At 37.3% G+C, this 25,921-nt stretch overlaps 2 protein-coding genes across 5 annotated transcripts in view; both read left to right on the top strand.

The window, feature by feature from the left end:
- LOC132102651 (kin of IRRE-like protein 1) overlaps positions 1-3,952 on the top strand; it is a 29,950-nt gene extending 25,998 nt beyond the window's left edge. The window contains exons 13-15 of one of the 4 annotated variants that reach the window (XM_059507270.1): positions 648-790; positions 1,610-1,723; positions 2,831-3,952. In XM_059507270.1, coding sequence (XP_059363253.1) covers positions 648-790; positions 1,610-1,723; positions 2,831-3,445 — 872 coding nt within the window. In that variant the 3' untranslated portion in view covers positions 3,446-3,952. The remainder of the gene's footprint in view (positions 1-647; positions 791-1,609; positions 1,724-2,830) is intronic. The other 3 variants (XM_059507271.1, XM_059507272.1, XM_059507278.1) reach the window with 3 other exon arrangements.
- A 5,765-nt stretch (positions 3,953-9,717) lies between these two features.
- LOC132102635 (NADH dehydrogenase [ubiquinone] iron-sulfur protein 2, mitochondrial-like) lies at positions 9,718-25,830 on the top strand. Its single transcript, XM_059507269.1, has 14 exons — positions 9,718-9,875; positions 10,629-10,732; positions 18,014-18,204; positions 18,716-18,836; positions 19,046-19,158; positions 19,547-19,621; positions 19,737-19,814; positions 21,075-21,160; positions 21,506-21,625; positions 22,111-22,240; positions 22,625-22,720; positions 23,205-23,288; positions 24,735-24,792; positions 25,664-25,830. Exons 1-14 carry the CDS (start codon positions 9,775-9,777, stop codon positions 25,699-25,701), a joined length of 1,395 nt encoding a protein of 464 aa, XP_059363252.1. The 5' UTR covers positions 9,718-9,774; the 3' UTR covers positions 25,702-25,830.
- The last annotated feature ends 91 nt before the right edge of the window (positions 25,831-25,921 follow it).

The raw sequence follows: 25,921 nt of genomic DNA, 5'->3' as shown, positions 1-25,921 counted from the left end.
TAATTATATGCTAACGCTCAAGAGACAAATTTGAGCTCATAATTTTTTCTTATGCTCATCAAGCATCAAGCTCATCACAGATATATTGTGAAATGTTATTACAATTTAAAATGACTATTTTAATTTTCTATTTTAATGTATTTTAAAAAGTCATTGACTTACATTTTCAGCAGACATTACTCCAGTCTTCAGTGTGGCATGGCCATTAATAAATCATTCTAATAAGATTTGGAGAAACATTTCTTAAAATTATTAATGTTAAACACGTAAAAATATATTTCATAGAACCCATGATCTTTTTTTTTTCTCTGATGAACAGCACAGAATAATTTGAAATTTTATAGTCATTGTTGACTATCACTTTTGATCAATTTATTGCATCCTCTCTGAATAAAACCCAAATGTTTGAACAATTAATTATATTATTAGAAGATTGTTTTATTAATTTCCTATTGTTATAATAATTTCTCAGCCTGTCTAGTGAGCTGTGTAAACATCACCTAATTGAATAAACAGTAATCTGAAATAGACGTAGACGTAAATCTCTAAATGCTCACAAAACCCAAGGGGATGTTTAGCCAGGTTTAAGAACATCAATAATAGTCACAAACATCTCAAAAAGCATGTTCACGGTGGTGATGAATCAGATGTTTACTTTCCAGGTCGTCGAGGGGTCACGCTCGGCAAGCCAGATATCAAGGTGGAGACCATAAACAAAGAGACCCACAGCCTGGAGGAAGACTCGGGGAGCGTCTCCACAGCCACACGCATGGTGAAGGCCATGTACTCCGTGAGTACTTCTGACAACACACACAGCATCAACTGAACGATGGAGAGGGACTTTGAGATTGTGAAGCTTTTACCATCAAACAGAATAGTTAAATTATTTCAAGTAAGATATTACTTATCCTTTTTGTGTAATTATTCAGTATTGCATTAAATAAAATTGTAGTTTAAACTCGTGTACAGTTTGGCAGCTGGGGTTTTTTGACAGTATAATAATTTATCATGTATTATTCTTTCAAGAGCTAGACTATTTTGTAGGAACATAGGAAGGGAAATTTACATAGTTGATATTATTAAATAAATTAATATTTAAAATGATTAATATCACTGTGCTAATATTAAGGGAAAGTGTATCTTGATGTAATGTTGTGTCAGTGGTGATTGTGGATTGTCTTGTGAATCTTTGTGAAGACGAACAGCACTGACCCTAAATAATTAATAACTCGTACAGTTATTAACCACATGATTTGATCTGAACAAATTGTCCTTAAAATGAGTCAAGGTTAATTCACTAACACTTGAGTTACACAATGTTTTCAGTAAATAAAAACTGGTAGTGAATATCTGAAACCTGCTTAACACATAACAAAGACACTTCTATCTTTTACAAAAATTAACTATTAATCATCTTTGCTTCCTCCAATGTATTTCCTCTTAAATAACATTTCAAAAGCTTAAATTAATCCTTTTTCTCTCTCAACTTCCCTCTCTTCCTTTATATCCTTCTTCTCTTCTCCTTCTCTTATCTCCTGTTGGTTTTCCTCCCCTCTTACGTTGCATCTCTCTCCCCCTCTTGGTTGCTCTCTTGTCGTTTATGGTTTAGTTTTTACCTTCTGTGACCCTCTCTCCCTCCTCCCAGCCTTTTAAAGATGACATTGACCTCAAACAGGAGTTACGCAGTGACACGCTGGACACGCGCCAGGACTACGAGCTCAAGGTGGATAGACACACTGATACTTCTGCACACACTAATAGAAGTGATGTACCACCTATGCTTTGGTTTACAAAAACATGCAACTTCTATAGACCTCAACGGTCAAGTCCCATATGTACAAATCCTATTCACTATAGAAAAATTAGCCACATCATATGAACCTTTTTTTGAAAGAACAACCGTTAGGTCCAAGTTAGTTTTTCTATTGGGATATGCTGGTGTAGAAGCCATAATTTTCCCTTTGAAGAACTTCACTACCAATAATATTTAACCCACCAATCAAGAGTTTTATAGATAATAGTCAGTCTCACTAATATTTTTGCATGAATATTTTGCTAATTAAATGTAAATAAATTGTATAGTATAGTTACAATAAGAAGTATATAATGCACTGTACACTTGAGTTAATTAACAGTGTACAATTAAATTTGCAATGCTTTGCATGATAAATATTTCATTCTAAAATAAAATACAATTATTTTATGACAGTCAAGAAAGACTTTTCTCTTATTTTCAAATGCTTTTTTTGTTTCAGATTTAAGCTTATAATGTTATTCATTCAACTGGTTTGTTTGGATTGGTTCATAACTTAAAAATCATATAAATTTTTTTTTTTTAAATCCCTATGGAGAAAATGAATGGGGAAAAGTCTTCCAAAATCAAGACTGTTGAAAAATGTGACACTGATGTGCTGTGTTTTTGGGCATACTTTTAGAATGATATATTGTTTTTAAAAGTCTACATTATTACACTTTCTGTCTTCAGTGTCCCATGATCCTTCAGAAATAATTGCTGATATTGCTAAATATGCTGATTTGGTGCTCAAGTAACATTTCTCAGTATCAAGTTGTGATGCTTAATATTTGTGTGGAAACCAAAAGAACAGCATGTATTTGAAATAATCTGTAACAATGTAAAACTCCTTACAGTCACTTTTGATTAGTGTAATGAATAAAATTCCACCTCTGGTATGCAGCATTCATCATAAAACACCACAATGTTTTACCACAATGCATGATTTTACCTGTGTACCCATGTTGAACAAAAAGTACTTGAAATCGAGTGTTCACATATAAGAGCCACACTGAAGATGCCTGTTGTCTTTTCCAGGACCCAACAAATGGCTACTACAACGTGCGAGCTTCCACTCATGATGAGGGACGTCCCGCCTCCCGATCCATGCACTACTCGGACTATCGCACCTCCGGCCAGCCAGGGGGCGCCGCAGCCATTGTGAGCAGTAGCTCAGCTCCCGGAGCAACCGCTGGCCCGGGGACACCGAGCAGCTTGGCTCCGGGGTCCCGAGCGGGCTGCTACGACCCTCGCCCTCCCTCTAGACTCTCACACAACAGCTACGCCCAATTCAACACGTTCACCCGCGCCGGACAGTCCCAGCAGCCTCCTCCCAGTTCTGGCCCACAGACTAGCGACTTTACCACTGATTGCAGCCTCTTGGACTCCACTGCTCAGCTCGGATACGAAAATTATGGCTACCCGCACTATCCGACATTTCGGTTGGGTTTTGGTCCGCCTAGCCTCGCCCCGTTAGAAGGCGGGCCGGCGTATGAGATGTATGGAGTCGGGCCGAGCGTCGGCGCAGGAGGCGGAACCGGAACCCCAGAGAATGGACTTGGGAAATACGGCAGTTCCACACGGTTCTCCTACACTTCCCAGCATTCCGATTACTCCCACCGACACACACAGAGGATGCAAACACATGTGTAAACGAGAAGCGGCTCATGTTATGCCGATATCGGCCATTTAAGTACACACACTCACACAGATACACAGGACGGAAATAATGAATGAAACTGAGATGAAGGCGGAGGGTGAACAAACAAAAGGAAGCTCAGAGTAAACGGAGGCTGAGAAATGAGAACGGGATGCAGGGCAGGCGTATCTAAGTGTATATTTCTCAGCTCCAGGAGCTGAAAGCGAAAGTCACAATCAAGAAAGACTGGTGTCTAGAAAAGATCTAAGATCTTTATACCATTGACTAAATCCTGAATGCTTTTAATAAGCACGATCACAAAGGTAGTTCCTGAGAAATTAAGGGTGCCTCTTATAGGCTTATAGTCGGTTTAACAGCGGTCTCTGACAGAGATGCAGTACATATATGAGTTATCTTCAAAGGCTTCTTCAACTTCTCTCCTTAAGCTTAGCATAGTTTAAAGGGCTTTTAATGACAAATTGCACAATATACAGTGGAGTCTAAAAGTAAAAAATATATATTTCTAGACATGGAAAAATAACAAATAAACTCCTTGCCCATTTTTATAATGAATTTACATGTTTAGTTATGTTTTTTTTTTCTTAATCTAAATCTTTATCCAATAATTCAGAATAATTGAATATTAGAATGTTAGAAAAGAAGACTTTTAGATCCCACTGTACATGGTTACCATTACCAATGTCACAAAATCTCCAAATATCTTTATTTTTTCATTCATTCTCAAATGAAGGTCTGCATTCGACAAAAGAAATGAAGAGCACATTTAAGATTACTCGTACAACCTTGTTAAACATTTTACTAGCCTTCTGTATTTGCGCAGAATGGTCCAACTCGATTTAAAAAAGCACTTTTTAGCATTTGCAATAATACATATTACCCTTGAAATTTCAACATTATGACAGAGACAAGTTGAGGAAGCCATTAAACCGTTTTCAGACATGGTCAGCGAAAGCCATTCAGTTCACTTTCCTACAAATAGTTCAGAACCATGGAATTATAAAGTCTATATACATATTCATATACAGGAATGCCCCACTTTTTTCCATGGTGCTTTTGTAGTGGGATCATTGTTTGCACTGCATTCTAGTATTCTAGCTTAGATTACCCTCATAATCGATATGTAATCTCTCATTTGCACACTAGGCTAGAGCGTTCTTTCTCTATGTTTTGAATATTACCTTCCTTTTTTGGCATATTTCTGTAAGTGATTCTGGACCAAAGGTTCAACGTTATAGAGTATCAGTCTTTATTTGGGTGATATTCACCTCAACGAACAAGAAAATATGCAGATTTGTTTGTTATCGTTGTTTGCAAATTATTCGGTCGTGAGTGACCTAGAGTCTTTTTGTTTAGTTTTATTTTGATGGTTGGGAACAGCAGAGAAGGTCTTAAACTGATCCAGCCTTAGGTCTCCAATCTCACCCTTACTGATCTAAGATCAGGCTGCTATCGCATTCGTCTTAAAGATTACAAAGATCAGATTGGAACTAATTTAAGATCAAAGATCTGGAGTGGTTTTTAACGCCTCGCGCTAGTTGGACTTTCGTGTGAAGTTTGAGATCAGAGAGTCTTTCACTCACTTATTCACACAGACACACGCCTGATATTTGTGCCAAACACAAACGACTAACTTGAAGTATTGTTCGGCAATTAAGAAAAACTACCTTACAGGGGCCAGAGATGGACTTTGGCTATGAACGGTCTTCAACGGGTTTTGAAGGATGCCATTATCAAAGAAGAAACACGAGGATGAAGACATCGTCCACATTTCGAGCGAGCCTTGTAAATACTTTCCCATGTGTAAGTCCACCTTCAAGTATTATTTTAAATCATCCAATGTGATGCACTCTTTAAATGCAGTATTTTTATGTTTTAAATTGCGTGAAGACGGTTGACAAACACTATAGCGATGGTACTTTCGGACTCTGTACAGTACAGAAAGCATGATGAGGACCTGGAAACATCTTGATGACCTGCTTTAGCTGTCAGTCACTCATCCCTTGAATTGATGGACTGGGGAAAATCGTGTGGGACGTGTGACCCACTGGACAGTATTTGCATTCCCCTTCCCATCTAAGAACTTGAAGCTCCATGAAGACCAGAAGAAGGAATATATGAAGGAGTGAACAAAATATAGAGTGGCCTTAGGAAACCATAACTTTTATATTCCCTCACTTTATAAACTGGCTTAAGGCCAGAGGAGTGCGTGCGGGTATGTGTGTTTTTGTGTGTGCGATTGAGTGCGGGTGTGAGTATATGAAAATCTTTATGTAATCCGTTCATTTACTTCTCTCACGTTCCTGCTCCAAAACTTTTCTTCTGCTGGTAGGAGTGTATCCTGTATAACTGTGTCTTAGAAAATAAACGTTGACCTTACTGTACTGTTCTTGGTAGCTGAAAAATGTTTGACAGATGTACAACAAAAGTTATTGATTTTTTTTTTATTTCCCTTTGATTTTTTCCAATATTTTTTAAAAATGTTACGTAATTATTTTTTCACAGTATATCAGAAATAAAAGCACTGTTTTTCTAAGAAACCATTGAAGCGTTGAATGTGTGGTTTATATATATATATATATATATATATATATATATATATATATTATAAATATAATTACTGTTCATTCTTGATTTAGGGTAAATGTCTTCTAGAATTAGTTTAAATAAAAATTGGTGTCAGCGATAGTAAAATAGGGAAAAAATTTAGAATATTATTGTTTAAATAAACTCGTACAAGTAAAATATGCCCAATATTAACACTGTTTTTAAAGTTAGGACCTGTCCACTACACATACACAATAAACATAGCAATGTAGGGGAATTTACAGTTAAAACCCAAGGACCAGATATGTCGCAATGAAGACCAGGAGTCCGAGATGAGTTCAATTAATAATAATAATTTTACTTGAAGAAAATAGTTTGCAGTTTCATCAGCAGAAGTCAGCTTCAATACTCTCGACGGAGTTCGTAGGACGCCCCTGTACAACTCAAAATCAACCACAGTTATACCCTGACAGAGGATACTAATTGCGTCAATACATAAGTCAACAAAATTCTGATTTGTTCCAAAACCTAGATAAACTCTCCAAAGACGTAGGCCTATATCTGATCCGCTGGACACTGGCAGTTGATCGTTTGTCCTGGGACTGTCTGAGCGTCTCCCTGCACAGACAGATACTAACACAGAGAACTTATCTAAAATTCAAGGCTTTCTAGCACTGGCGAGTGTCTTATCATTACGGTTGGATACACACACATAATATGTGGACATTAATCTTGAGGAAAAGAAATAGAGGGTAGAACAGGATTATTTAATATCTCATAAGCGCACATAAGGTTACACATTTTACTCTTGCCATAACTTGATTAATAGTCAAACAAGAAATCATGTAATAATATATTTAATATCAGTATGAAGGATATGGCAACTCCGCATCCACTCCTTCAGCAAAAACCATATTATGAAATGATTACAATTTAAAACAAATGATTTTCTTTTAAACACATTTTAAAATGTAATTGATTCATGTCATGTTAAAGTTGAATATGCAGCAATCTTCAATGCCACATGATCGTTCAAAAATTATTCTAATTCCTGTTTTTTGCTCAAAGAACATTTATTATTATTATTATCAAAGTTAAATCAGCTGTGCTGTGTTTCTGTAAAAAAAAAAAAAAGGATACATTTTTCAGGATTCTTCGAATTCAAAATTAGGAAGCCCCGCATATGCCATGCAAGAAAAATAAATAAATCGTGCGCACAATTTACTAATTAATTCCCTCAGTGTACTAAGACGTGCACACGATTACTCTTGCGTTCCCTAGATTTAATATTGCGTTTCCTCGATTTGCTAAACCGTGCGCTTAATTTATAAATCGAAAGAAAAAGTACATCGAGGGAATGCAATAGTAATCGTGTGCACGTTTTAGTACAGTGCGGGAACGAATTAGTAAATCGTGCACACAATTTATCCTACTATTTTTTCCTGCACGGCATGTGCGGGGCTCCATACAAAATAACAGCATTTATTTGAAATAATAAAAATCTGTTGTAATTTTATAAATATCTCTCCTGTAACTTAATCAATGCATCTTTGTTGAATAAGAGTATGCATTTCTTAAAAATATATATTTTTTACTGACCCAAAACCCTTTGACTGGTGAGGTTGTCTGCAATAAATATATAACTACATACAACATTATACACTATCTGCAATATACATAATCAACTACAAATATCACTAACATTCATACTAGTAAATGTATGAAAATATACCATGTATCATGCCAATACCATGTTTACCACAGTATCTGTAGTGCACTTGAAAAGCACGCTGTGACCATAGACAGTAACCGGATCACCGAGTCAGTGAACTGACCTCCAGAGTCGATTCGTGAATGAACACGATTTGTTTGATACATTGAAAGGAACCGACTCAGAAGAACGATTCGCTCATAAAGGTAAAAAAAAAACAACAACGATTCTTCAGAAAGATATTGAGTGCATGATGACTAAATATTTCACTTTTAAACAACTATTTCCACACTGGAAGCTGTAATTATCCATAAACTATAACGACTGAGTCGACTGACACCTATGGAATGATATTGCGGACATTATTCAAAAGGCATTGCAAATTGTATTTGCAATTGCGTTTTCAATTTGTGGACGCATAAAATGTGACATAATCCAAATGCAAATCGCGCATTACTGTTTTCATTTTCGATTAAGTGAACGCACAGTGTCTGCCAAATTTAAAATGGAAATGCAAAGTCCGTTTGCAATTGTGTTTTCCATATCTTACGAGCTATGAGCCTGTCATATTTAAATAGCAATATTAATTACCACATTTGCCTTTTCACTCTCTCTGCACTGTGCATGTAAACTGCCAAAACTCAAATGGAATTGCAATACCTTTTGCATTTGAATTTCCAACGTCTACACGGAAACCTGTCAATCAAGTGACAGGGGTGGGGCCATTTTATTGGGCGTGTTTTGCATTGGGAAGTGAAGATCGTACTAAAATGTACCATGTTTTTACTAGGGTAAATATAGGTTAACGATAGTGTTTATAATTAAGCCACAGTAGCCACAAATGTACAGTTGTCTCAGACTTTATGAAATGTTCTTTAATATCATGAACCATAAAATGTAGTCAGTGTTCTGCTATTGTTTATTTTCATAATAGGTAAACACAGGCCACACGTTAAGACGGTCACAGATCTAGGGCTGATTCAGTGTAGCTTGGTAGCTGAGTTGTTAGAGACTGTCATCTCTTATGGCATACCGTCTTTTAGCGCGTGTTCGAAACCCGGGCCAACACAGACGTTCTTTATTTTTTTGTTTATCCTACTAACTTCAGCCGCCAAACGGGCGATCATACAGTGAGGAAAATTGCAGTAGTCAAGGCGAGCTGACATGTTATCAAGTACGCTGCTGTTTGCAGAATTACCGGACCTGCGTCCTCGCAGACTTCACACTCCGGAGTCGAATGCACAAAGTCTGAACTACTGAGGATGCAAGTCCGAAATCAGCGGCTGAAGTTAGTAGGATAAACAAAAAAATAAAGAACGTCTGTTCTTGGCCCGGGTTTCGAACACGCGCTAAAAGATGGTATGCCGTTAGAGATGACAGTCACTAACCACTCAGCTACCAAGCTACACTGAATCAACACTAGATCTGTGACCGTCTTAACTTGTGGCCTGTGCTATTATGAAAATAAACAATAGCAGAACACTGACTACATTTTATGGTTCATGATATTAAAGAACATTTCATAACGTCTCAGACAACTGTACATTTGTGGCTACTGTGGCTTAATTATAAACACTATCGTTAACTCATATTTACCCTAGTAAAAACATGGTACATTTTAGTACGATCGTCACTTCCCAATGCAAACATGCCCAATAAAATGGCCCCACCCCTGTCACTTGATTGACAGGTTTCCATGTAGAAGTTGGAAATTCAAATGCAAAAGGTATTGCGATTCCATTTGAGTTTTGGCAGTTTACATGCACAGTGCAGAGAGAGTGAAAAGGCAAATGTGGTAATGCGCGATTTGCATTTGCGTTTGGATTATGTCACATTTTATGCGTCCACAAATTGAAAACGCAATTGCAAATACAATTTGCAATGCCTTTTGAATAATGTCCGCAATATCATTCCATAGACACCTACTGGCTGTTTGTGCGTAGTTATAATACTCCGAGCCTTGCGTTTAAACCTCCTGCAGGCAGGTGGCGCCAGAGCCGCAGTAAAACAATCCACCGTGAAGCCTTCTCCGCAGAAGCAGCAGCAGGGAGACAGACAGAGGGGAAGATGGCGGCGTCTATGCTGAGGTCGCTCTCCAGACTCGGACGTCCTTCAGTCATTTTAATCAGTAATGTCAGCACTCCAGCCTGTTCTGTGCTTCAGAAGAGGTACACACTTTACAGTCGTTAAAGCTGTCTAGTTAAGACATGGCTGTAGTTAGTTAGCGGCTTACTAGTGGCAGTGTTACTGGGATTAGATAACCTGTGTTTTTTTCCCAGCGATTTTTTTAAACAAGCATAGAAATTTACAGTATTACTAAACTATCCTTTTCAAATTCTAAGTATTACACGACGATATTTGTTAATCTTTTCCCTCTCCACCAATGTTTTGATCAACTGCCTAAAAAGAGCCTGAAGCTGGTTGAGACGCGAAACATTAGCAGGAAAGACACAATTACATTTTCACTTATATATCATGGATTTCAAATATACTTCCTTGCACATATGCACAGTTTGTTTTGAAATTTATAACCAAACGCACACATTGCAACATCTGTAGATAAAGTAAGCCAGACAAAGTACCGAGGCCACACATGAAATGCATAAATGTCATTGTATTAAATAACAAAATATTAAACCAAGAAATACAGCACAAGCGCCATTGTCTAGTAAGCATTTCACTCAAACATGTTTTGTTGGATGTGTTCGAAGTTCGAATAATAATCGAATAATGACTTTTCAAATTCATTCTTAAAATATATATTTTTTTTTGCATTAGATAATTCAATCTTGCAAATATTAAGTGATGCCACTGAGTAGAGTACATGCTGGCAAATTCACATGTCTTTGAGCCAGATATCTGTGTGCATTTTGCATGCAAATCAATAAAGACCCAGCTGTGTTTTTTCGCCTTGTGTTCAGGCTGAAGCAGTGGCAGCCAGATGTGGAGTGGACAGAGCAGTACTCTGGAGCTGTGATGTATCCCAGTGTCATCACTGAGAAATGGGCACCTCCACCTTGGAACGGTTGGTTTCCTTTGGCCTAGTGATTTCCCTATTTACATTACGACCAACCACGATCAGGGCCGTAGCTGGGGTTTGCGGGCCCCCAGTGCAGGTTGTACCAGTGGGCCCTGTTTGAAATTGTTCATTTGTTTGTTCGTTCTATTTATTTATTTGTGCTATTTACACAATGTTTACGTTTTTCTTTAAGTTTGTAGGTGTCCAGGTACAGAAACCGAATAATTAAATGTAAAACAGCACTGCATAGTCTTCACTATAAAAATGAAATATACAATCAAACCGAAATTTATTCAGACACCTTCAATATTTCTCACTGTATCACCAGTGTTGGGCAGTAACACGTTACTGTAATTTGATGACCTTTTTAGTAACGAGTAATCTAACGAGTTATAATTTTCAAAATAGTAATTAGAATATAGTTACAAGCCTACGTTACTGCCGCGTTATATTACTGATAGAATGCAGTGTTTTATAATCTAGAGATTGTAGAAATACATAAAATATCTAAAACAAATAAATTGTCATTCGTCTATTGGACAAAAGCAACATGAACTAATATACAATATAAATGATTAGCAGGTGCAATTGTTTGCAGCGTTGAGCAATGCAGTGCTGAAATTTGCGTGCTCACGTTTCCTCTCATTATAACACGCGAATTGTAGACATTATGAAATATTAATTATGCATATATTTATTGTGTTATAACAGATTTGTGAGATTGCATGAACTGAGATCATAGGTGGAGGGTGAACCAACTCCAGAGTAAGACTAAAAGCAGCCAAATGTATTAACAGGGTGGCCTCCACTAACAATAGCGTGGCCACTCCTTTGGCCACCCCACTCAAAACTGCAGTTTTTGTCCTTTTTTTTTTTTTCCTGACAAGAAATGCATTTATTTAGATGCAGAACCGCCGTATCTCTTTAGGCTATGACCACATCAAACGGGAGAATTTTCAGACGCGCACTTCAGCTTCACCTCAGCGTCAGGCGCGAGTCAAACGAGCGCAGATAAGATACAGCAGCCAAATGAGCTTCAGTAGAACAGCTGTGAACTGCGGTCTGATGAGATATTGTTAGACTATTTGTCAGTAAAACACACTTCCCTGTCCCATCAGCCGTTTCACTGTGCTCAGCGCACACTCTTCAGCAGTATGCAGATATGTGGCGCACACTCATCACACATATCACTTCATCATAAATAACCTGCACAAGAAACTTTGAGCATAGGCTACTTACTTCGTTCTGTCGTCAGCTTAGTCATGAAAAAAAAAGGCGATTAAAACTGCATGTATGCAGCACACAAGAACATCTCTCAAATGCATGTACTAAAATATATTCTGCAATTCGTGATTACCATAAGGCACCAGATGATACTGTATGTATTTTTTATTTGTAATTTAATGCACAAATAAATGTGAGCATAATGCACTTATGCTAGAAAATATGCTAAAATGAAAACATTTAAATGCATATAATAACTCATTTTATATTCTGGCATTTATGACTGTTGACTTCGGCCTTTTTCACATTTTTATCACTACGCATGCCTCATCCAGGAGTATGCAATGTTGGAGAGAAAGTATTTGGGAGTTTCAAGAAGCTGAATAAACAATAAAGCTATAGTGAGCCCCTTTATTAAAATACCTGGAGGTTAAGAATAATACAAAAATCTAATTCACAAGTAGAAATTAATTGTACTCCATTGTGTTTTAGGCACTAAAACAGTCCAGTACATTATAATCAAACATATTTTTCTATTGAAATAATGAAGATTTCTGTGCCACCCCTGACTGGTTGCTGGCTCCTCCCTGGCCACCCCTATGAAAAATCCTGGATCCGCCTCTGTGTATTAAACATTATAAACACATCTTTTTAGGCAAGAACCAGACATGGGTGTCATGTAGGGTAAATAAATTTTTTTTAATGGGACATAATTTATATTTAACAAGATTACAATTGAATAATAACGTCAGAAATTAATAATTATATAATGTTTCCTTTGCACGATTATTCAAACAGTGAATAAATTATATAGAGAGAGTGACATTATCACTAACGTTAATCTATCACGAGTTTAAGCCCTCTCAAGATTCAAGTTATTCTTATAGTTATTGTTTCGGCTGATTTTCTCAAAAAACTAAGCTATTGTTATAATCACTAAAGCTGTATGAACTGTGAAATGAATCTCTTACTTTGTACATACATCCGCGCCTTGTCGTCATGATGAGGGAATTCGCAAGAGTCCGGAATTCAGTCAGCGAATGTGCACACGCTCAACAAAACTGATGAGTTTCAGTGAGGACTCATCTGAACACTCTTGTTTTGCCATTGCATTCCTAAACTCAACAGAATTGTGTGTGATTGGTTAAAATGCGCAACACTGTAAAAACGCCTAAAATAAAATCCGTCGCAACATGAGAAGATCTTAATTTAATGCCACATTCGACACTGTCTATTCATATTCACTTTGTAAGCAACAGACGTAATAGATTATATTTGTTTGTGCAGGGGCATTTTTTTGTCCAATTAAGTGGCATTTTTGCCCCAAGTCCCCATACGTGGCCAGCCTTACACACGCTACTCCTATGACTGAGATGTCTTTTAGATATTATAAATGCAACGCTCTTTGCTTGCATTCTGTCAAACCATGCACGCAGCAGCCGCTTGCTTTAGTTAAAAATAACAGTGTTCTGTGAATGTTGATGCTTTAATAACAAATATTAATCGGGGCGCGTATGCTGGGATTTCATAAATTTCATAGAGAAAAAAAGTAATTTAACTATTAATGTAACTAATTACTTTTGAAATGAAGTAATCAGAACAGTAATGTGATTACTTTTAAAAGGAGTAATCAGTAATTTGATTACATTTTCAGAGTAACTTGCCCAACAACAAAGTTTAATCACAGTTTATTTGCTACAGTTTAGAAAATGGTAATAACACAAGAGAAGAACTCAGAGTTAAACTGTCAGAACAAATTAATCTTCATAATGTCAGATAACTTTGATAGAATTGTATGACAATATTTACACAACTATCAATAATTTGTTGACCAATTACCAAGCAATGCTTAATTTTTTCCAGATTGTGATGTGAAAAGGTTGCATTAGCAATTCAGGAAAAACTCGTAAGCAAAACATGGTTAGGCCAAAGTGTCTGAAGAATTTTTGGTCCCAATTTTTTTTTTTTTTTTTTTTTTTTTAATAACCAGTAGTAGTTTTACTAGTAGTACACTGTATGAAGAATTTTTTTTGAGATTTTTTTTTGCTACAAAACTTCATTTTGCTATACTTTACTTACATAATAGTGTTTTGCACCTACTAGTAAAAAAAATATCAAAAACTATATATGGTGTCTCAATAATTGTTTGACTGTGCATTAATTCGTATTAAAACTACAAATGAATTCAGTCGAGAGCAGGGAGTGATTTTCTCTTTAATTTTCTTGAATTAACATTACAGCAGCTAGTAGCTAAATTAGGCACGGTCACTTTAAGAGATGATGAATGCATCCGATATAATACACATCCCATTTTTGTCTCAACTGTTTACTTTCACTTAAAGGGTTAGTTCACCCAAAAATGAAAATTATGTCATTAATGACTCACCCTCATGTAGTTCCAAACCTGTAAGACCTCCGTTCATCTTCGGGACACAGTTTAAGATATTTTAGATTTAGTCCGAGAGCTCTCAGTCCCTCCATTGAAGCTGTGTGAACGGTCTACTGTCCATTAGGGCTGCACGATATTGGGAAAAAATGACATTGCGATATTTTATTTTTCTGCGATATATATTGCGATTTTTTTTCTTACAAACAAAAATGGGGTGAGCACACTTACATTCTCATTTCGTGTTGTTTGAAAACGGCTCGCTCTCTCTCGGTCTCTCTCTCTCTCTCTCTCTCTCTCTCAATTCAATTCATATTGCTTTATTTGCATGACATACAAAGGTACATATTGCCAAAGCATTGTACATAGCAGATTAGAAACAAACAAAACAAAAATACATATATATTCATAAGAAAAAAAAAATTACATGCAAAATAAATCCATATACATTTTGAAAGAATTTCATTGTACTGTGTGACGACAGTTTCCTGTGCATATGACAATAAAGATTTGATTTGATTTGATTTCTATAAACATTGATGGTACTTCTAATGTACTCTCTGTCTGTCTCTCTCGCGCGCGCGCGCGCTCTCTCTCTCTCTGTCTCTCTCGCACGCGCTCTCTCTCTCTCTGTCTCTCTCGCGCGCGCTCTCTCTCTCTCTGTCTCTCTCGCGCGCGCTCTCTCTCTCTCTGTCTCTCTCGCGCGCGCTCTCTCTCTCTGTCTCTCGCGCGCTCTCTCTCTCTCTCTCTCTCTCTCTCTCTCTCTCTCTCTCTCTCTCTCTCTCTCTCTCTCTCTCTCTCTCGCGCGCGCGCGCTCTCTCTCTCTCTCTGTCTGTCTCTCGCGCGCGCTCTCTCTCTCTCTGTCTGTCTCTCTCACGCGCTCTCTCTCTCTCTGTCTCTCTCGCGCGCTCTGTCTCTCTCGCGCGCTCTCTCTGTCTCTCTCGCGCTCCCTCTCTCTCTGCCCTGTTAAACTTGCATGTGGTTTTCAGTCCTGTCAATTATAAACTTTCACTCTATGATGGTTAAGCTGTGCAATTAATCCGCGAATCACACTGTCAAGGGCAGGGGAGTAGCTGGCCCGTACAGTTAATGAATAACGGATCAACTACGACAGCCTACATCGCACATCCTGCGATGTGACTATTGTGGATTCGTGCATCGCGATATCGATGCTTAAACGACACATCGTGCAGCCCTACTGTCCATGTCCAGAAAGGTAAGAAAAACATCATCAAAGTAGTCCATGTGACATCAGAGGGTCAGTTAGAATTTTTTGAAGCACCGAAAATACATTTTGGTCCAAAAATAGCAAAAACTAAGACTTTATTTAGCACTGTCTTCTCTTCTGTGTCTGTTGTGAGAGAGTTCAAAACAAAGCAGTTTGTGATATCCGGTTTGCGAACGAATCACTCGATGTAACCGGATCTTTTTGAACCAGTTCACCAAATCGAACTGAATCGTTTGAAATGGTTCACGTCTCCAATAAGCATTAATCCACAAATGACTTAAGGTGTTAACTTTTTTAATGTGGCTGACACTCCCTCTGAGTTAAAACAAACCAATATCCCGGAGTAATTCATTTACTCAAACAGTACACTGACTGAACTGCTGTGAAGAGAGAACTAAAGATGAACACCGAGCCGAGCCAGATAACGAACAAAAGACTGACTCGTTCACGAGTCAAGAACCGTGTCTGTCAGACGCGTCCGATTCGAGAACCGAGGAGCTAATGATACTGCGCATTTGTGATTCAGTGTCAATGTTATGAGCCCAGATAAACTGAAGGCTTGAATCAAGGGCAATCATCGCCAATGACGCCATTATGTTGAGCACAAAAGAACCTGTGAACCGTTTTCTTCAACAGGTTTATTGAATCGAACTGTCCGAAAGAACTACTGGTCATCCAAAAACCGATGCAACCGGTTCTTGACTCGTGAACGAGTCAATCTTTCGTTCGTTATCTGGCTCTGCTCTGTGTTCATCTTGAGTTCTCTCTTCACATCATTAATGACATAACCGACAATTTTTTTTTAACATACTTTCAAGAACAAAAAGAGGCAAATTCTGTGTTCAAGCGCTTTTAAATGCCTTTCTCTGCATGAGCCCTGAACACCAGAACACTGCTGTGCTGAATTGGGCTCTTTTACATCCTTTTCTGTTTGTTTAAATTGCGATTTGTATTTGTTCGTTCAGGTGCAGGAGCAACTTCGAGGAGAACTTCGCAAAGAAGAGCTCGGTTTAGTGTTGCTGTCTGTGAGACGCGGCTCTCTCTCCGAATGTGCAACGTACACAGCACGCGAGTAACCAGCTACTTAGTTTAGCTTTTTACGAGTCTTGTGTTTGAATGCTTTAAACTCTCTTTGGATTTGTTTAGATTGGCAAGTGGCAAGGCTTAAAAACACGTAAAAATTATATGCTTTCGTGACGACACACGACAGTGGCCTGTCAGCTGTCTTGGTCATCTTTTTAGGCTGGCCTCAGCCAGACGGTTGAGATCGTTGGGGGCCCCCCCTCGGACTTGGGCCCCTATAAGAATAATATTCTTGATTGCCATAACCCGACCGACCCTGTCAATTTAGGACCAACTCAGTTCTTTTTTTTTTTGCCGATTGTAAATTTGCGTTAAGACCGACCAATTTTTTTTTTACTCTTCAAACAACTAATACAAAAGCAATAAAATAACATTAATTATATCTAAGTATTTTAAATATATACATTTCCTAGGCCTACATACAAACGAAGGCTATCTTCCTTAATTTAAAAAAACCTGTGACGTCATCTATGTTTACACGGATGTCACACTGTGGCCTGTGTGTTCGCTTCGTATTCCTCTCATTCATTGTCAACGGTTCGCGCTTGGTAATGATGGCTGCGGCTGCAGTAAACAAAATGTTCGCGGTCACTGTTCAAAGTCATACGGGTTCGGGCACCATAATACATCTAAAAACAATCATTAAAACAGCTCGACACCGCTTTAACTTGGCACAAAGTTCTGGAAAAACTGTTCCCATCCCTTCTCCCGTCTAGTCTAAAACCGTGACCGTGTCGACTGTCACTTTATGTTCGAAAATCTATTGCACAAATCGATTGGACCAACCAACACAAGTTTGGAAAATGAAAAAAGGAAATTGATTTTAACGACCTTCTTTCGGAGCGCGTCCAGTTTTTTTTTTTTTTTTGGAACACGCGTCACAGCAACTGCAGCTTCGGACAAACACGCATAACAGCAAATAATACTTCTGCACAATGTTTCTCTTTTTACAACAGAAATGTGAATTCTGCCGGTATTCAGACAGTCTCATGCATACAGATACAGATTCGGGCTAGAATCGCCTAGGGCTGTCAAAATAGCTGAAAAACTAAATATGGTCTATATAGCCTGCATCAAAATGAAGTTTGCAATTATGCGCCCGAAGGCACGGGTTGAAGACAGTCAGTGACATCACGATATGCTAATTTGTTTAAATTCATACTTACGTCATCACCATCGCCAAAAATTTCCTTTTTTTACATTGAAACTTGAAGAAAAAGTATAGACCGTCCTACCGAGCCTTTTTTTTTAAAATGACTGTTACTGCAAACCAAAATATTTTTAAAGGATGGCCTAATCATCACCACCTTTAACCCCACTAGCGACGGCCCTGACTATGATATCAAAAACATCATCCTCTTTTCAGATAAGGATCCACCAGCGGAGAAGGAGGTGTCCAACCTCACCATCAACTTCGGGCCTCAGCACCCGGCGGCTCATGGGGTGCTGCGTCTGGTGATGGAGCTCAGCGGAGAGTCCGTGAAGAAATGCGACCCTCACATCGGCCTCCTGCACCGCGGCACTGAGAAACTGATTGAGTACAAGACTTATTTACAGGTACTTAAAAACCACAGACCCTGATGGATGACACTATATTTTTAAATGCTTACTGTATAAATAACTTCAATAAATTGTACATACTCTTAAAACGGCACTGAGGGCTGAGCTTTATAAACAATATAGCACAACCTTTAGTACCTTAATGCTTGAAATGAAAGAAACGATTACTAAATAAATAAAAATATTAAAAACAGTTTAAGTGCTGTCCTTTCACTTGAAAATATAGTCCTTTCTATGTAATGTAGAGTCAATAGTTTGTATGAGTGTTGCACTGTGATAAAATGTATGCCTTTATTGTTATATATGTCATTGTGGATAAAAGTGCTTGCAAATACATTAGGCTAAAGTTAAATTTCAGAAATTTTGTGCTTTACATCACAAACTCATGGCTGTCTTATGCAGGGCTTTGTTATAAACTGCTGTTATATGAATCAGTATGCTTGGTGCTGTTGTCTGCGATGAAGCATTATTTGCTGTGATGTTGTCTTGTGTGTTTGTGTTACTGCAGGCACTTCCATACTTCGACAGGCTTGACTATGTGTCCATGATGTGTAATGAGCAGGCATATTCTCTAGCCGTAGAAAAGCTTCTTAACATTCAGGCTCCACCACGTGCACAGTGGATTAGAGGTGAGGAACAAAAACTAAAATGCTTTCGATCTGGTTGACGCCCATCAATCTTAAATTAGTGTACTTAAAATGTACTTTAAAAAAATCCCCAAAATTGCATTGAAAGATGTTGCAGTTACACAATTGAGATTGCATTGGTATTTTACTTTGAATGTATCTAATTGGCTTTATCAGCTGCATAAATGTATTACTGTATGTGGCCTGTGCAGTGCTGTATGGAGAGATGACCCGTATCCTGAACCACATCATGGGTATCACCACCCACGCCCTTGACATCGGAGCCATGACCCCCTTCTTCTGGATGTTTGAGGAGAGAGAGAAGGTAACAACTTTGCTCTTATCAAACAGAAAAACAAACAGAAGTTAAATATGCATTTTGTTGGACAATAAATGTTTGCTGAAAATGCTACATGTTACACATAACAATGCAGATAACTGTACAGATAAGTGAATGTTTAGTCTGAGCTTTTGTTTTTCTTCACAATCTAAATAAAGGCTCAGGAACCTTTTTTTCATTTTTTTTTTTCATTTATGGTTAATGCATTCTTCCAAAAGAGCTGCAGCGAAAAATCTGAAAGCGTTTTTAATCACAATCATGATTTTTTTTTATGTGAATAATAACAGTTACTTTTCCCCCTCCCAAGCTGCAGGCTTACTATTGAATATTTTTGTGGAAGCTAGTTACCATTGAATTGGTTGATATCTTGCAGATGTTTGAGTTCTACGAGAGAGTGTCTGGAGCCAGGATGCACGCTGCATACGTCAGACCCGGTGGAGTTCATCAGGTACACTTTGTTAAACCCAACCTTTCTAAATGAAAAGTACTTTTCTGGTTATGCTGAAATGCTATAACTTATTTTAATGTCATCCTCTCGTAACCCTAACTTTTTTTTTTTGCAGGACTTGCCTCTTGGTCTCATGGATGACATCTATGAATGGTGCAAGAACTTCTCTATTCGCATTGATGAAGTTGAGGAGGTATGTAGACTGAAATGCAACCGGTTTCAGTCAAGAATAGTGCTAGTTGATGTTATGTATACAGTGCGTATAGAAAAGAATCACCCCCTTGACAATAATCCCATTGTGTTGGATTCCATCCTGAAATGAAGACCGACAAAGTTTTTGTTTTATCCAGCTGTATTTACTCAGTGCAACTTAAAACATTCATAACTTTGCACATATAGACTTTGCAATGTTTGCCCACTCTTCTGTGCAGAACTGCTAAAGTTCAATTTGATGGTGAGTGTTTGTGGACTGCAGTCTTCAAGTCACTCCATAGATTTTCACTGGGGTTTAGGTCTGGGCTTTGACTAGATCATGCAAGAACATTCTCCTTGTTCTCCTTCAGTCATTGTGTGCTCCATTTTGCTGTGTGCTTTGGGTCATTGTCATTCCATAAACCTTCTTCCCATTGACAACTTTCTGGCTCAGGGCAGCAGATTATGCTCAAGAATTTGACAGTATTTTGCCCCATCCATTTTTTTCTTCTATCCTGACAAGTGCTTCAGTCCCTGCTGCAGAGAAACTCACTCATAACAGGATCTTTCCTCCTCCATGCTTTACTGGAGGAATGCTGTTATTTGTATTGTGAGCTGTATTGGATTTCTGACAGATATATTGTTTGGTGTTGAGGCCTCAGAGGCCATCAGCCTCAGAATCTTCAAGGTGTGTTTTCGCAAAGCTCAGTCTGACTGCATGAGGCCTTTCTTGAGGAGTGGCTTTTTCTTGCAACCCTCCCATACAAGCCACATTTGTGGAGAATTTGTGATGTTGTTTTCACATGCACACGATGTCCACTGTGACCACTGTCAGTGTGTCATAAATTCCTGAGTGCTTCAGAGTTGCTGTAGCTCTTGGTTGCCTCTCTGATCGGTTTCCTCCTGCTCTTTCATCAGTTTGGAGTGATGTCCTGATCTAGGGAGGGTCTGGTGTTTGACCAAATACCTTCCACTTCTTAATAACAGACTTCACTGTGCTTCTAGGCATTGATAAAGCCTTTGAAATTGTTTTTTCGTATCCATCTCCTGCCTTTGCCTGTCCACAGCTTTATCCTGGAGATCTTTTGACAGTGCCTTGCCACCCATAGTTGATCGTTTGCTTCAGTTGCAAAGGACTGCTTAATGGCAGCTTAGCACAGTTTAGTGATCATGTAGATGGATGTTTCTTTTTCAATATGCATGCATTTTCAATTTGAATGGAATAAATAGATTTTTTAAAATGAATGTGATGTTGTTTCAGATGCTGACCAACAATCGTATCTGGAAGAACAGAACTGTTGGTATCGGTGTAATTGGGGCAGAGGATGCACTCAATTATGGATTTAGGTAAAACATTGTATTATTATGAAATGAATCTGATTGGTCAGACCTGCAGCTCAAGTATCTCACTCTCTCTCACCCAGAAGATGCTATAGTAGATGATCTATCTGACAGTAAGCAATGGAGATAAAAAACATCTTTGAGTAATTTTTAAGTCAAACCCAAAGGGGACTTCTAAACGAAGTGAAGTCATTTGCAGTCTTTGTGTGGTTGGATGTAATCAGAATCATCATCGTAGCTTAACTAGTGAATTCACCCACACGTGCAACACTGTAATTAAAATAGATGGACCAGAGCACTGTATGTCAGATGTGTCAGACTGTCAATCATGTGTGTATCATCTTCCTCCAGTGGAGTAATGCTCCGAGGTTCTGGTATTAAATGGGATCTGAGGAAGAGTCAACCATACGACAAATACGATGAGGTGGACTTTGACGTTGCTGTGGGAAGTAATGGCGACTGCTATGACAGGTGACCACACGTGTTACATGTTTAAGACTGAATTAAGAGCTTCAGGAAGCTCAGAATGACAGGAAATCCAAATGTGACCACAGGCTATAAATTGGTCATAGATTTTGCTAAGCTTTCTCACCACATGTGCTGATAGTATCGCATGTAAAATTGTAGAGAGATGTGCGCGCTTAAAGATAAAGTTTGTTTTGAGGACTTGAGAACCATTTAGTTATTGATAATAATAATAATAATATATACATTTACTAAATAAAGTCAGATTTTGTTCACATTTTGTAATGGACCCGAGCTAACATGAAATACCAATAAACAGTTATATTTTATTAACTTATGTTAACAACGATTAATAAATATTGAAAGAAATGTATTGCTCATTGTTAGTTAATGCATTAACTAATGGGACCTTATTGTAAAGTCTTACCACAAGTATTGCCATGCATCTTTTATATTAAATGTTATCATTGACAAATGTGAACTTTTTTTAGATATCTGTGCCGAGTGGAGGAAATGAGACAGTCGCTGCGCATCATGCTTCAGTGTCTCAACAAAATGCCTGCTGGAGAGATCAAGGTAGATGATGCAAAAATAGCCCCGCCCAAGAGATCTGAGATGAAGGTAAGATGTGCTTGCGTATGTATCTTGCATTCAAAAAATTTGTTAGATTCTTTTAAGAGTCAAATAATGATTTTGACGAGCTTGATGAGCTTATTTAAAGGTGCATGGTCATTTCTGGTTTTTCATACACTCCTCTCATATTCTTTTAGTCAGTCAAATACCATAGTGTTGCCCCAAACTCATGCCACTGGTTGGGCCAGTATTGCATGGTTCAAATGCTCTCACATTTTGAAGTACCACAATGTTTTCGAATGGCGTAATTATAATTGTATGTGAAAAGCTATGAGGAATTGTTTCTATATAGAAAATACACACTTTGAGAATAAAGGTTTCATATGTATTAATGTTTGCTCTGTTTATTAATGTCGTTTTGTTTTCTTTCAGACGTCAATGGAATCTCTCATTCATCACTTTAAGCTGTACACTGAGGGCTACCAGGTTCCTCCAGGAGCCACGTACACCGCTGTAGAGGCACCAAAGGTGAGTAATGCACATGAGTGCTGTTCACAAGAGAATGTTTTTGCGTTGGTGGTTTTTGGTCATTTTCTCATCCATCATGGTGAGGTTTTTTGGTGAACTGGCACATGTGGGTTTCTAAAGTTGTTGTCTTTGTGGTGCTGTTTTTATTCAGCAATGCTGCAACAACTGAATCTAACCGATGTTTGATTTCAGAGTTAATGACTATTATAATATGGTTATTTTCAGTGAATCAAAACCATACAGTGCAACCGGTGTATCTTACTACTGTTTTGTTAAACTTCTACTGAAATCTGAACTGATCTCATCTTTTGGACTGAAAAATGCATATATTTCTTTTCCCAAAAAATGTGCATGTAACTGCTAAAAGAATAAACTAATAGAACTATGAAAGAACTGGTTTTCAGAGGAATCGGGATAAGTGTTATTATATTCCCATTCCTGTTTCAAACTCAGCTGTGTTGTGTTGTGTTGTGTTGTGCTGCAGGGTGAGTTTGGTGTGTACCTGGTGTCTGACGGTTCCAGCAGACCTTACCGCTGCAAGATCAAGGCACCTGGCTTTGCTCACTTGGTAATTAAGTCACGTTACTATTATGATTTAATTATTGTTAATGTATTCATTCACCAATTATAAAATAAGCTATATAAGATGTTCAGCTATATCAGAAGTTTTAGGTCAGTAAGTAAGATTCTTACTCTGAGCAAGGCTACATTTATTTGATAAGAAATACAGTTGAAACGATATATATATATATATATATATATATATATACGTGTGTATGTATATGTATATATATATATATATATATATATATATATGTGTGTATGTATATGTATGTATGTATGTATATGTATGTATGTGTGTGTATATATGTATACAGTATATATATATATATATATATATATATATATATATATATACAGTCGTGGCCAAAAGTTTTGAGAATTACATAAATATTGGAATGTGGAAAAGTTGCTGCTAAAGTTTTTATAATAGCAATTTGCATATACTCCAGAATGTTATGAAGAGTGATTAGATGAATTGCATAGTCCTTTGCCATGAAAATTAACTTAATCCCCAAAAAAACTTTCCACTGCATTTCATTGCTGTCATTAAAGGACCTGCTGAGATCATTTCAGTAATCGTCTTGTTAACTCAGGTGAGAATGTTGACGAGCACGAGGCTGGAGATCATTATGTCAGGCTGATTGGGTTAGAATGGCAGACTTGACATGTTAAAAGGAGGGTGATGCTTGAAATCATTGTTCTTCCATTGTTAACCATGGTGACCTGCAAAGAAACGCGTGCAGCCATCATTGCGTTGCATTGTATAAAAATGGCTTCACAGGCGAGGATATTGTGGCTACTAAGATTGCACCTAAATTAACAATTTATAGGATCATCAAGAACTTCAAGGAAAGAGGTTCAATTCTTGTAAAGAAGGCTTCAGGGCGTCCAAGAAAGTCCAGCAAGCGCCAGGATTGATTTATGGTTTGATAGTGTAGGACAATATTTAGCCAAGATACAACTATTTGTATATTTGGAATCTGAGGGTGAAAAAAAAAAATCTGAATACTGAGAAAATCTCCTTTGAAGTTGTCCAAATGAAGTTCTTAGCAATGCATATTACTAATCCAAAATTACGTTTTAATATACTGACAGTTGGAAATGTAAAAAATATCTTCATGGAACATGATCTTTACGTAATATCCTAATGATTTTTGATATAAAAGAAAAATCTATAATTTTGAGCTGTACAATGTGTTTTACACATTGTACAGTGACTTAAGACTGGTTTTGTGCTCCAGGGTCACATTTTTTAATGAGTGTCATTCTTGATCAGTTTAATGCGAAATAAAAGTAAGTATCCATTTCTTAGAAAAAAAAAAAAGAAAATCTACAACTTTTGAACGCTAGTGTATGTAGAACAGCTGCAAATACAGGAGGCTTTATCTTTTATCTTTTACCTTTTCCTGTTTGTGTTGTGATGTTGCTCAATGATGTGGTCTGTTTTTAGGCTGGTTTAGATCAAATGTCTAAAGGACACATGCTCGCTGATGTGGTGGCAATCATCGGTAACTACTATTTTTTTTTTCTCTCTCTCTCTAATTGATACACTGCTCTGTGATTTATAGTTTAGACTTTTTTTTAGCAAGTAAGAAGTTCTTTAGTATAATTCTGCAAATGTTCACCTTCAGGTTGTGGTACATGTCTTTATTATAAGAAATCTTTACTGATTTGTAAAGAGTAAATATAAGAACTGTTTTTAATATTTTAAGATGAACACTTACTGAACAAAAGCGACTTGTGTATACATACATTTTTAGAAATATTAAATTGAGTTACATTGTTTTGCAACCCCCCCCACACACACACACGCAAAATAAAAACTACAGAGCTTTGATCATAAACACAAGCATTTACTCTAAGCATATATACAAATAAAATAAAAAACAAGCAGTTGATATTTGTGCATTTTATATTAATAGTCTGCTATACTGTTATAGCAATCACATTCATTTACATTACAAGCAATCATAATCTCAACGTATTTTTGTCCATATAAATATCAGCAATTGTACCATGTTGTATATTTTTTTTAGTTTGCTCATGTGTTTTTCCTTTGAGCTCCATATTCTATATTTTACCATACGAGTCATAAAAGTCTGATGTATTAAATATGATACTCAGCAAAAACACATATGCAGATTATTATTATTAATAGATTATTTCTAAAGGGTCAGTTAACTCTTACATTTCACAAAATTAGATTTATAGAATAGCTTAATTTATTTTGTCAGGCTTTACAGGGTTAATACTGTGTGAAAATCTCTGAAGATTGATCTGACATAGGAGAAAGCGTATCTTAAAGAAATCTAATAATTTTTGTGTTTTATTAGCAATTTGATGTTGCCCTGAGCCTCATCCTGTTGTCTTTTTCCACAGGCACTCAGGACATCGTGTTTGGAGAAGTGGACCGTTGAGGACTCCAGTGGTTGCTCGTCATTCTGTTTCTTTGAGATCCATTCTAGTGATGTTAAGACAGAAGTTACTCTCATTTCTCTATGTAAATGCTTATGAAACCGAATAAATATTTTAAAACCTTGAAAAAACTCAAATTTTTGTTTGTTTTGTTTTAATCTAATGTGATTTGCAGACAAGGAATGCCACAACATTACAAGAGCTGGTTGTAAAAGTGCGAAC

The sequence above is a fragment of the Carassius carassius genome, chromosome 2 (genome assembly GCF_963082965.1).
Source record: "Carassius carassius chromosome 2, fCarCar2.1, whole genome shotgun sequence".
Lineage (NCBI taxonomy): Eukaryota > Metazoa > Chordata > Actinopteri > Cypriniformes > Cyprinidae > Carassius > Carassius carassius.
The sequence above is the reverse complement of the archived record's forward strand: the minus strand, read 5'-3'. Positions and strand labels throughout refer to the sequence as shown.

Coding starts and splice junctions, on each gene's coding strand:
- LOC132102635 (XM_059507269.1), top strand. CDS start 9,775: ATGGCGGCGTCTATGCTGAGGTCGCTCTCCAGACTCGGACGTCCTTCA. Junction 18,205..18,715: donor AGTACAAGACTTATTTACAG/GTACTTAAAAAC, acceptor GTGTTACTGCAG/GCACTTCCATACTTCGACAG. Junction 22,241..22,624: donor CCAAGAGATCTGAGATGAAG/GTAAGATGTGCT, acceptor GTTTTCTTTCAG/ACGTCAATGGAATCTCTCAT.